Here is a 13,118-nt window from a genome sequence, read left to right on the forward strand (position 1 = left end):
TGATATTGTTGGAATATTGCTAAAAGTGGCATGAAACCTCACTCACTCACTCACTCACTCTCACTCACTCACTCACTCACTCACTCACTCAAACGCAAAACTGACATGTGTGATATGTTGAAAGATGGTACTTGTTGTTACCCTGTCTGGCGCTCGGGACCGCCTCCGTGGTCTAGTGGTAGAGCATCCACCCGGAGAGTGGAAGGTTCAGGGTTCGATCCCAGGCCACGTCATACCAAAAGACGTTGAAAGATGGTACTTGTTGTTACCCTGTCTGGCGCTCGGTATTAAGGGGCTAAAACAAGGACTGTATGGCTCGGAGTCATTATACTGTGTCTGAGTGGGGTATTCATGTTAAACTGCGGCATGGTATCGCAGTTGGCTAGCACTATCAATCGACATCAGTCCGCACTAGTACAAGCAGCCACACACACACACATTTAAGTGCAATAATCGTGGACGCGACATTGAACCCCATTTCACCTCACCTTTGTCCATTCAGCAGCCTCCATGTATGAGCTGCTATTATAGGCCTTAAATTCAGGGTTTTCGCGACGCACAAATGTAAAATAATGCATCCCTTGGGAGGCACAATAATAGTCACAGCGAATCAAGAGCAGTTATGGGTGTCTGTTATTTCATCCATCAATCATGACCACTGTCCGCTTGATGATTGATTCATTCCAGACCCTAACTCTAAAGTAACTTTCAAAATGTACAGTACACTACAGCATTTCATTACTTTACAGGAGCCTTATAATTAATTATTGGGGGTCCCCTTGACACCTACTTTTGAAAGTCAAGGCAAAACTGTGTTAAATGCTACTAGTCATTGAGGACTATCATCATTGGATTTCTTACTTGTCCTCAGCTCGCGGACTAGCCTGAATTCCAAAGACGACTAAACTTCCAAGACCTCCGCAATCTCATTAAAGTTATATATCTTGTACACCGATAGAATACCTATCTTCTTGAAGATATCACATTGATTAATAGGTATATTTGCATGAGGTTTCAAACAATTTACAGTTCAGAAATTATGAATGTTTTTTTTACACTTTTGACATTATAAGAGATGACTGTTGATAACATCATGAGTGAGTGAGTGAGTTGGGTTTAATGCTCCTTTTAACAGTATTCCAGTTATATCACGGTGTGTCAGCTAAAGGTGGGAGGAAAGCCCGAAGTGATGCAGGTCTCAGACGTTTACCACTTCGGTGAAACCCATAAACACGGGTATGGTGCTGACAAACCTTGAAACATAATCGGGGGTTTCAAACCCACAATCATCGATTTCTGGCGTGCCCAAGGGCAGCAACTCTGGACAGCGATTCGCGGCGCCTTAGACACAACGCTATGGCAGATGATTCATACGTTGTCCTGCTGCTTGTCTAATGTAATCTTAGTGCTCATTGGTCTGGGTACTCCTGATTTCCCTCCTGCTGGAAACAGGCCATTGTAGGATTCGTTGGTTAAAACAGTGACAACATTGCAAAGTATCAATATGGATTGATGCGTAGTGAGGGAATGAAGTGTGAACACGTCTGTGAAGTATTGATGCGTAGTGAGGGAATGAAGTGTGAACATGTCTGTGAAGTATTGATGATGATTGATAAGAGAACTCTGTCACTTTTCAGGAGTGAAAGAAGAACGAGGAAACACAGAGGTCAAAGGTGAACCTCAGAACTCTGAACATGGAGAACATGGGTAGGTATATCAACAGAGGCATTCCATGGTATATCTACAAGGGCGTTTCATGGTATAGCTGTAGGGGCGTTCCATTACATCTACAGGGGTGTTCCATGGTATATCTACAGGGGCGTTCCGTGGTATATCTACAGGGGCGTTCCATGGTACATCTACAGGGACGTTCCATGGTATATCTACAGGGGCGTTCCATTCAATATACAGGGGTGTTCCATGGTACATCTACAGGGGCATTCCATTACATCTACAGGGGCGTTCCATGGTACATCTACAGGGACGTTCCATGGTATATCTACAAGGGCGTTTCATTACATCTACAATGGCGTTCCATGGGGTATATCTACAGGGGCGTTCCATGGTATATCGACAGGGGTGTTCCATTACATCTACGGAGTGTTCCATGGTATATCTACAGGGGCGTTCCATTCCATATACAGGGGTGTTCCATGGTACATCTACAGGGGCGTTCCATTGGGTATATCTTCAGGGGCTTTCCATGGTATATCTACAGGGGCGTTCCATGGTATATCTACAGGGGCGTTCCATGGTAGGTATATCTACAGGGGTGTTCCATGGTAGGTATATCTACAGGGGTGTTCCATGGTAGGTATATCTACAGGGGTGTTCCATGGTAGGTACATCTACAGGGCTGTTCCATGGTAGGTACATCTACAGGGGTGTTCCATGGTAGGTATATCTACAGGGGTGTTCCATGGTAGGTATATCTACAGGGGCATTCCATGGTAGGTATATCTACAGGGGCGTTCCATTGTATATCTCCATGGGCGTTCCATGGTATATCTACAGGGGCGTTCCATAGTAGGTATATCTACAGGGGCGTTCCATGGTATATCTACAGGGGCGTTCCATGGTAGGTATATCTACAGGGGTGTTCCATGGTAGGTATATCTACAGGGGCGTTCCATGGTATATCTACAGGGGCGTTCCATGGTAGGTATATCTAAAGTGGCGTTCCATGGTAGGTACATCTACAGAGGTGTTCCATGGTAGGTATATCTACAGGGGCGTTCCATGGTAGGTATATCTAAAGGGGCGTTCCATGGTATATCTACAGGGGCGTTCCATGGTAGGTATATCTACAGGGGCGTTCCATGGTAGGTACATCTACAGGGGTGTTCCATGGTAGGTACGTCTACAGGGGTGTTCCATGGTGGGAACATGGTGAGCATTATTCACTACATGTGATGCACTTTCAACCAGCAAATAAACATCTGTAAGGGAATATTGGCCTGCAAACTGAAAACCCTGGGTACACAGTGTTGTTGTACCCCTGGGTTTTTGATATTTTACATGTATATTTGTACACAAGAACCTAAATCTTAATCATTGTTAATAGGACCTGTGAAGATCTGGGGTAGAATAGGTCTTCAGCAACCCATGCTTTCCCGAAAAGGCGACTATGCTTGTCGTAAGAGGCGACTAACAGCATCGGGTGGTCAGACTTGCTAACTTGGAAGACACATGTCATCGTATCCCAATTGCATGGATCAATGCTCATGACAGTCACTGGATTGTCTGGTCCAGACACGATTATTTACAGACCGCCGTCATATAGCCGGGATATTGCTAAGTGTGGCATTAAACAACAAACCAATCAATCAATCATTGTTATAGGGTAATGGTGATATATTTTGTGTATTTTACACAAATATACAGCATATCTGGAGGTCTGGTAGTGTCAGTATTAACAGTGCATCATTGTACGGTGGGAGTAGTGGCCTGTTCTTTTGTTTCAGACCCATCATGGTGATACATGTCTGTGATGAAGCCAAGAGTTGTGAGTACTGAGGTCTTTCTGCTACATTTTATCAGTTAATTGGCTGAAGATTATTTAGGGCATATAGAGCACATTAAAGGGGCACTACACTCAGGGCACTAGACTCAGTTAGCAGTCCCAGCAAGTTTGAGTCAAATTATTCAAAATCTTCTTTGTCTGGAACTCTTATGTTATACTAGTATGTCAATCTAGCAGTGATTATCCAACTATTTCAGAGACTTGATTAGGCACCAATTACATCTTTATATGGACCTAGTTCCACAGAGCAATCTCAGCCCTACGACTGTCGTGAGTCTACTCTGTAATGGTTTGGAAGTTACGATCACTTGAGCCCTACAACTGTCGTAAGTCTACTCTGTAATGGTTTGGAAGTTACGATCACTTGAGCCCTACAACTGCCGTAAGTCTATTATGTAAAGGTATGGGAGTTACGATCACTTTAGCCCTACAACTGTCGTAAGTCTATTATGTAAAGGTATGGGAGTTACGATCACTTTAGCCCTACAACTGTCGTAAGTCTATTATGTAAAAGTATGGGAGTTACGATCACTTTAGCCCTACGACGGCCGTAAGTCTATTATGTAAAGGTATGGGAGTTACGATCACTTTAGCCCTACAACTGTCGTAAGTCTATTATGTAAAAGTATGGGAGTTACGATCACTTTAGCCCTACGACGGCCGTAAGTCTATTATGTAAAGGTATGGGAGTTAAGATCATTTTAGCACTACGACTGTCGTAAGTCTATTATGTAAAGGTATTGGAGTTACGATCACTTTAGCCCAACGACGGTCGTAAGTCTATTATGTAAAGGTGTGGATGTTAAGATCATTTTAGCACTACGACTGTCGTAAGTCTATTATGTAAAGGTATTGGAGTTACGATCACTTTAGCCCAACGACGGTCGTAAGTCTATTATGTAAAGGTGTGGATGTTAAGATCATTTTAGCACTACGACTGTCGTAAGTCTATTATGTAAAAGTATGAGAGTTACGCTCACTTTAGCCCTACAACTGTCGTAAGTCTATTATGTAAAAGTATGAGAGTTACGATCACTTTGGCCCTACGACTGTCTTAAGTCTACTTTGGGAATTACGATCACTTTAGCACTACGACTGTAAAAAGTCTGCCATAAAGGTATGGGAGTTACGATCACTTATGCGCCAAGATCACTTTGTGGAATACGGCTCTGGACACATAATAATCCCGATTTCGAAGCATAGTCACTTTACACACATGATCCTGGCATTTGTTTACTGGACTTTCTTACAAACCTATAGGTGGAAAAACCCAATTGATATAACTGGTATCAATCGTATGAGATTGAATTCCAAGTCTGTGATTGGCTACTCCAATGGCTACAACCTTAGGGGAGACTACTTTCCTGATTTTAATTTATTGAAAGGTTTCTCGTGTTTCAATCGAATTCACCTAAGTCTGTGTCCAAACTTTATGGTTTTAGAATGTTAATATGGCTGAAACTTTTTTTGTGGAGGGTCACACGAGGTATGTATAGGTCGGCTGACAGCACTCATGACCCTTGTTTTATTTATTAATGTGATCTTGAGAATTGATAAACTATGACTCGATTCAATGGTACGATTTTAACTTGTGTAGGAAACTTTCGCTCATTTATAAGATATGTTTTGAAACAACTTGTAAGATATATGGTACCTGACAGCCACTCGTAGAGTAATCCCTACATAACCGGCCATGTGTTTCAGTGAAGAAGGACTTCAACTGTCCCCGAGACCTGTTAGTGAAGGAGATGAAGTACTTCGCGGAGTACCTGTCGACCGACGCCCAGCGCTGGGAGGAGGTGGACATATCCGTCCACTGTGATGTGCAGATCTTTGATTGGCTCATGAAATATGTCAAGAGGTCAACAAAAGACGTCCCGGACAAGCCAAGACTTGGTGAGTAACACAGACTGTTCATCATGTGACATTGGTCCAGATTGCCAGATCAATGGCCCATGATAAATACAAACGAATTTGTGCAAAGTGTCAATACCAGTTTTTATCTCATTAACTTCATAAATGCAAAAACATGTTAAAGTCAATTCTTATAAATAAATACATCAACAATAATAATTTCACAGACTGCTTGTTAATTTATAACAAAAAAATGACTGTTGACTTGGGCTGCAACGAATACACTATGAGGTTAGTATAATACGTATCACAAATATACGGTAACGAATATGAAAACTCATTCACGAATACAATAACAAGTTACTTCTGGTGTTACGTGCTCACGATAATCAGCTGGTATTGTCTTTGTGTTGGGGGAAAAAACATCGTGTCAGTGTAAGTCTTGAGTTTATTAAAAATGTACATAATGTATGTCATGTTATTGCTTAGGTTGAAACATTTCAGTGATATTTTTGTGAAGCAAACAAGCAATACATCGGGACAATGCTGCTTACAGAATCATGTTTTGGTTGACAGTACCATAAGGGGCCTTGGAAAACTGGCACAAGTTACGCTACTGCATGGCTTGAATATATTCCGTTTTGCATATCTCATTTTGATAAATAATTTCTTTACAAAAAAATTGTACATATTCAATTCTAGTGGTCACAAATATAGAATTCAATTCATGAAGAGATGCGGGTTGATTCACTGAATATGTGTGTGAATCATAACAGCTCTATTGTTGACAACAATACAAAATCCCTGAAACTGTCCAATAGTAGGCGTGGCTGTATTCTGTTTAGATATGTGGACACATAACCGTAAAAACAGCTTGGTTAGCCAATCAAATCACGTTCAAGTTATTTATTGAGCAATAAATGGTCCCCTGGTTTGGCAATATTGGTCTTGATAACATATTCTTGACAATAGATTATCGAATTGATGTGAAATTGTTAATGTTGATATTACCACTCCCCAGAGAGCAAGAAGTGTTCTGCAACTTGCTCATCCCTATAAATGTATGCAAGTCATTGCTTGAGAACAAATTGTTATGTATGACCAGACAAGTTGTTTGACATTGTTTGTTTTCAGAACCAAACAATGTGGTTTCCATTCTCATCTCATCCGACTTTCTGAAAATGGACAATCTGGTACGTTGATAAATGTAGTCAGTTCTTGTACAGTCAAGCCAATTTGATTTCTTCTTCTATTCTAGTCTCCCCTTAATTTGACCAGAGTGAAAAAGAAATGAAAAAGCTAAATGAATGAAAACATACTTTTTAAAACATCTTTTTGTTTGCTTTTTGTTATGTTGATTTGAAATGTTGTTTTTTTATCTTTAGTTTTAGTAAGTCTGAAAATTATATCTTTGTGTTCATGTTAATACTTTGAGGTTAATGAGTGTGATGGAATAGGCAGCTATCCCAGCTCTACGTCTCTGTACCCCTACACTTTCTTAGGAAGGGCCCCATGAAACTCAGGGTCAGAATTGGTCTTTTTAGCAACCCAAACTTGTTGTAAGAGGCGACTAACGGGATCGGGTGGTCAGTCTCTCTGACTTGGTTGATGCATGTCATCGTATCCCAACTGCATAGATCAATGCTCATGATGTCAATCACTGGATTGTCTGGTTGAGACTCGATCATTTACAGACAGTGGTCATATAGCTGTAATATTGCTGAGTGGGCATTAAAACAACAAACAAATACAATCTTAGGAAGGCGATATCTTTCCTTGTTGAGGGAACAGCATGGTCACATCTGGTCAAAAGTTCCAAGAAGATATTACCAAGAATAAAGTTCTGATGCCACTAGCAGAATATTTAGATGTTTAGGTTGTATCTTTGTCTGTTGAATACGTCCAGATAGTCTGTATTCAGCATATGGGCTGTCCATGTGTCTATCAAGTTATTGTTGGTTTGAGAAAATCTTCAAACATAATTTGTTTCCACAGGAAGTAATGGGACTGAGAAACTCTGTAAGAGTTGTGTGTTTCTAGCGTGTGCCATGTTGTAGGTTCAAGAATGTATCGAGTACTGCCACAAGCAAATGACCTCCATCGTCGCCACCAACTGTAATATGAACTGCATCAACGACAAGCTCGTCACAAGGTATGTGTGGCATGCGATGTTCAGAGTTTGTCGAGCATATACAAGGCTGCGACCTGTAGACAGTGAGCCATCAAACTAGCAGGGAGTTAGAGAGGATTTAAAACTGACTGCCCTTGACAGCAAAATTGGGAAAAATTGTAATTTAAGTTCTTATTTTCTTAATATCAGAGATACCTTAACATTGTATTCTACCCTGAATTTGGACATTACTTGATTCTGATTGGTCAATCAGAGGTATCAAATCACAGTGAACCCCATCTGATTGAAACAGCCAATTTGACAGCCACATCACCACTGAAGCTAATATCCATAGAATAGTACTTTTTGCAGTCATTGTCTGTATTCATATTTAAATATCATCTCTTTTGTGTCACAAGGAGCGATATGGCGTCTTAATGGTAACATTTTGTTTTGTTTGTTGTCGGTGATTCCGTAATTGAGATCGACAACCCACTCAAAACACTGGACTCAACCCATGCCGCTTTACTCAATATATTTGCTAGCACCAAAGAGTTTGTGTTTTATTTAGTCATGTAGATTGGAGATAAACCTACTGTGTTTTCATTGTAGAGCAATCTACCTGCAGATTTAACTGCGCCAAATTTAACATTTGAAACCTCATGCTGCGTTTTCGGTTCCAAATTCAATTTAGCGTGGTTAAATCTACAGGTAACCTTGGTCTACATTGAAAACACTGTATGTTTATCTCATAATGTTTGTCTCCTGATTTAATGCTATAATGTACAATCAACCACATGCTCCTTTTTGGTATGGGGGCACTGGTGGCCCAGTCGTCTAAGGCGCTGCGATTCGCTGTGCAGAGTTGCAGCCCTTTGGCACGCCAGAAACCTATGATTGTGGGTTTGAATCTCGGTTCACCGCGATTATGTTTCTAGGTTTGTCAGCACCATACCTGTGCTCGTTGGTTTCGCCAAAATGGTAAACGTCTGAGACCTGCATCACTTCGGTCTTTCCTCCCACATTAAGCTGACACGTCGTGATATAACTGGAATGCTGTTAAAAGCGGCGTTAAACCAAACTCACTCACTCACTCACTCACTCACTCACTCACTCACTCACTCTTTATTGGTCTTGTTATCAATAAAATACAAGTCACCTTGACCAAGTCATCCATTAGTTATAACTATAATTTTAACTAGTTATAACTATAACTACATTTTGCTGCAGACTTGGGGCTGAATATCAACTTCTGAGCTGGTCTAGATAAAACCATGAATCAATGGATCACATGCCTTCATTAGTTTTTCATTTGGTTCTTTCAAGTCCTGTTTTAAGAGTTATCTCCCATGGTCTGTACATGAGCATCATGGGAATAGTCCTTCAGTGTGCTACCTTCCACCATGTCATTCATTCATCATACTATTGTGGGGCGCTAGGGCCCATTTGTCTGAGGCGGCAGAGTTGTGTCCCTTGGACATGCCAGGCACCTATCATCGTGGGTTTGAATCCCAGGTTTGTCCTGATTACATTTCCAGGTTTGTCAGCACCATACCCACGCTCGTGGGTTTCACTTGCAAGACCTGGCTCTTGGGCTTTGGGCTTTCCTCCCACATCAAGCCGACAAGGCATAATATAATTAAAATACTGTTCAAAGTGGCGTTAAACCAAACTCACGCACGCATGCACGCACACACGCACGCACGCACCCATGCTTGCCGTAAAAGGCGACTATGCTTGTCGTAAAAGGCGACTAACGGATGGTCAGGCTCACTGACTTGGTTGATGCACGGTCATCGATCCCAATTGCGTGGATCGATGCTCATGATATCAATCACTGGATTGTCTGGTCGATTATTAACAGACCGCCGTCATATAGCTGGAATATTGCTGAGTTCAGCGTAAAACAACAAACAAACATCCAATAAACCAATTTATTTATTCTTTCTTAGAATTGCCGACCTGTTCACACATTCTGAAGCAGATGAGATCAAGGACAGGAAAGACAAGTTTAAGAGGTGAAACTTTTGTGACACTTTTTTAGTGGCTTTTCTAGTTCATTGCATATCGTGTGTCTCTATATAGTGTTTAAACTTAAGATAAGACATATCAGCCAGGCAGCCAGAGTTGTAAGTCTAATAAATTGGCGGTCTAGTTTTACAGTTGCCATCCAGATTTTCTTTACACAGCTGATCATGCATTGTTGATATATGCAAAATAATTATTGCAAGTGCTTTTGTTTACATCAATATTTGGTCACTGCATCTGTCCATGTAGGGGGCACAGTTGGCCCAGTCGTCTAAGGCTCTGCAATTCGCTGTGCAGAGTTGCGTCCCTTGGGCACGTCAGAAACCTCTGATTGTGGGTTCGAATCCCGGTTCACTGCGATTATGTTTCTAGGTTTGTCAGCACCATACCCGTGCTCGTGGGTTTCGCCAAAGTGGTAAACGTCTGAAACCTGCATCACTTCGGGCTTTCCTCCCACATAAAACTGTCACGGCGTGATATAACTGGAATACTGTTAAAAGTGGTGTTAAACCCAACTCACTCACTCAATTTAAAGTGTATAACAGTGTTTTATAATGCACAAGGCCATATTGTGATATGTATCACAATATATTGTATATCCTAAATTTTGAATTCAGAAGAAATCTGATACATAAGGTAGGAACTGAAGTTCATGAATTGAACAAAACAAGATGCTGGTACAACATAATGTTTACTCATTTAATAAATACAGTCAAGTCCCGTTAATCCGACATGGCTTGTTGCATATGATAATTTTGGATAAATGAGTATGTTGGATAAACGAAATTAAGTAGTACCAACGTTCGTTGGTCATAGTTCGCGAAAGGTTCTTCTGACGTGACCTGTAATGGGATGTCCTCGGTGATAGCGAGAACTTGTATCTGATTTTAATGAGATTGATGTAATCTAAGCATGTGATTAATCCTGTTTTCTTTATATAAAGCATTAATTGTTAATTGTTAAGCAAAGTTTATCTCTGCAGCTTTGTAATATGCAGCTACCAGCCGACTCGTCTCGCATTAAAACACTGGCTGTTTACTCGCGGACAGATGACCACAGACTAAGCTGATCACTGTGTCGGATTAACGAGACTTATTAATGAGTGATTTCAGTAAATTGTTGCAAATTAGGTATGTCAGAGTCGGTGAGCGAGACTGTCGGATTAACGGGTCTAAATAGCATCAGTTCCCATCATTAGTGTCAGATAAAGCCGATTGTCAGATTAACGAGTGTCAGATTAACAAGTCTTGACTGTATGCATGAGACAGGGGTGACTTGGTGTTACACCACTGCTATAGATGAACTCCAGAAATGCAAATTTGCATTTTGGAATTACAGAAACATTTCAAAGGTACACGTATTTGGCAAATGTATCACATTAAACACGTGATAAAAATCGCTATTTGAAATCACCTGATGTATCGAGCATTCAAATATGATATTGTGATACCTGCCGTGGAAAGAGTGAACGCCAATTTACCGATATACCGGTATACCTCACACCCTTTGTAACTACGCATAGTGTTGTTATACTATTGGGGCTTTTAAAATCTTTTCATGCGTACTTATACACCGCAGCATTTATATGAGTTGTGATTAATTATGTGTATTTTGTGAAAATATGCAGCTTATAAGAAGCTCTGTTGTATGTTGTCGGGATATTGCTGCACTATGGCAGCCTGTGATGTAAAACTGCATACATATGCATGCTCTCGCTAACTTCTTCATCTGAATGTCTGTCTTGTATTTACCACAGCAAGCTGTTCAGCAAGAAGTTGGAGAAGCTGTTTGATGTGGAGAATACATCCCCCGACTCTCTCGAGAGTGCTGTCTCCCTCTTCAAGTAAGTAGTAGGTTACAGTATTTTTATCCCTTGCCATGAAATGGAAGTGGGATAAAGTTGTCCATCCATCTGTCACGTTTCGTTTCCGGAGCAGAACTAAAAAAAACATGAGTGATATCTTAACCAAATAGTGGTGAACTGGTCCTTTTGAGAATTTGGGATTTTTAAAAACATTATTTGACTGACAAATGGAATGACTGACAAGTAGTGACATTAGCCAATCAGAAGGCAGCTTTCTCATGCTTTATGGCACCAGTTTCAAACTGGTGACTACGTTTCTGAACATATTTTGACAAATTTAAAATTTAAAATTTGAAAAATGAACTGAAGAACATTCTGGAATGGTTAATAGATGGCCTAGATTGTATGGATTCAGTCATAAAGCCTCTAACTATCGTTCGGAATACCCTGTGTTCGAGGTTGGATGATTAGAAAACACATTCCAACTGTCACTTTCATGATCTGGTAAGCGACGCTCTGATTGGTCGGATGAAAGGTCATTATGACGTGACCCCTCTTTGTTTAGCAGTGGCGAGAACTAAGATCTGATTTTAATGAGATTGGTTAAAATTTTCTGGCATGTGGTAAAATATGGTATTAATATTTATTTTATTTTGCAATAACCATGGTAACGTGGCTACTCCAGCAAGTAGAAAGTTAAACACAAACTAGCTGACTGCAACCTCTTGTTAACCAGGCCACATGGAACATACACAATTTCTACAAAATACAGTACAAATTCAGTATCGCAATACGTATCATATCATGCCGCAAGTATCATTGTGTGTATTAATACATTAGGTATGTGTATCATAACACCCTTAGTGTGTGGTGCTTATCCACCCCCTATTTGAAATTCCAGGATTTGCCTCTGTGTAGGGAGCCAAGTTATTCTTATAAGATTTAATTACTGTTTTTTTATCCCCCGCCGCGCGAAAGCGCGAAGCGGGGGATATAGTATTCACGACCGTCCGTACGTCCGTCCGTCCGTACGTCCCACCTGTTTGTTGCCGCGATATCTCAAGAACTAAACACTGGATTGTCTTCATATTTGGAACTATGGTGTATATACAGACTCCGCAGACACCAGTCGGTTTTGGTGACCTTGATCCCATTTTCAAGGTCACAGCAGACAAATCTGCTTTTAGAGTTGGAAAACGGTGTTGCCGCGATATCTCAAGAACTAAACACTGGATTGTCTTCATATTTGGAACTATGGTGTATATACAGACTCCGCAGACACCAGTCGGTTTTGGTGACCTTGACCCCATTTTCAAGGTCACAGCAGACAAATCTGCTTTTAGAGTTGGAAAACGGTGTTGCCGCGATATCTCAAGAACTAAACACTGGATTGTCTTCATATTTGGAACTATGGTGTATATACAGACACCGCAGACACCAGTCGGTTTTGGTGACCTTGACCCCATTTTCAAGGTCACAGCAGGCAAATCTGCTTTTAGAGTTGGAAAACGGTGTTGCCGCGATATCTCAAGAACTAAACCTCTCGATTGTCTTCATATTTGGAACTATGGTGTATATACAGACACCGCAGACACCAGTCGGTTTTGGTGACCTTGACCCCATTTTCAAGGTCACAGCAGGCAAATCTGCTTTTGGAGTTAGAAAACGGTGTTGCCGCGATATCTCAAGAACTAATCGCTGGATTGTCTTCATATTTGGAACTATAGTGTATATACAGACACCGCATACACCTGTCAGATTTGGTGACCTTGACCCCATTTTCAAGGTCACAGCTGGCA

The 13,118-nt window shown here is 41.0% G+C and overlaps 1 protein-coding gene across 2 annotated transcripts in view; it reads left to right on the forward strand.

The window, feature by feature from the left end:
- The window catches only part of LOC124133366 (SANT and BTB domain regulator of class switch recombination-like), a 47,299-nt gene that overhangs the window by 8,731 nt on the left and 25,450 nt on the right, over nt 1-13,118 (forward strand). For both annotated transcript variants that reach the window (XM_046497748.2, XM_046497749.2), the window contains exons 4-10: nt 1,638-1,707; nt 3,465-3,505; nt 5,228-5,419; nt 6,512-6,570; nt 7,435-7,529; nt 9,440-9,505; nt 11,272-11,358. In XM_046497748.2, coding sequence (XP_046353704.2) covers nt 1,638-1,707; nt 3,465-3,505; nt 5,228-5,419; nt 6,512-6,570; nt 7,435-7,529; nt 9,440-9,505; nt 11,272-11,358 — 610 coding nt within the window. The remainder of the gene's footprint in view (nt 1-1,637; nt 1,708-3,464; nt 3,506-5,227; nt 5,420-6,511; nt 6,571-7,434; nt 7,530-9,439; nt 9,506-11,271; nt 11,359-13,118) is intronic.

The sequence above is a fragment of the Haliotis rufescens genome, unplaced genomic scaffold, assembly GCF_023055435.1.
Source record: "Haliotis rufescens isolate VD_foot unplaced genomic scaffold, xgHalRufe1.0.p SCAF_21, whole genome shotgun sequence".
NCBI lineage: Eukaryota > Metazoa > Mollusca > Gastropoda > Lepetellida > Haliotidae > Haliotis > Haliotis rufescens.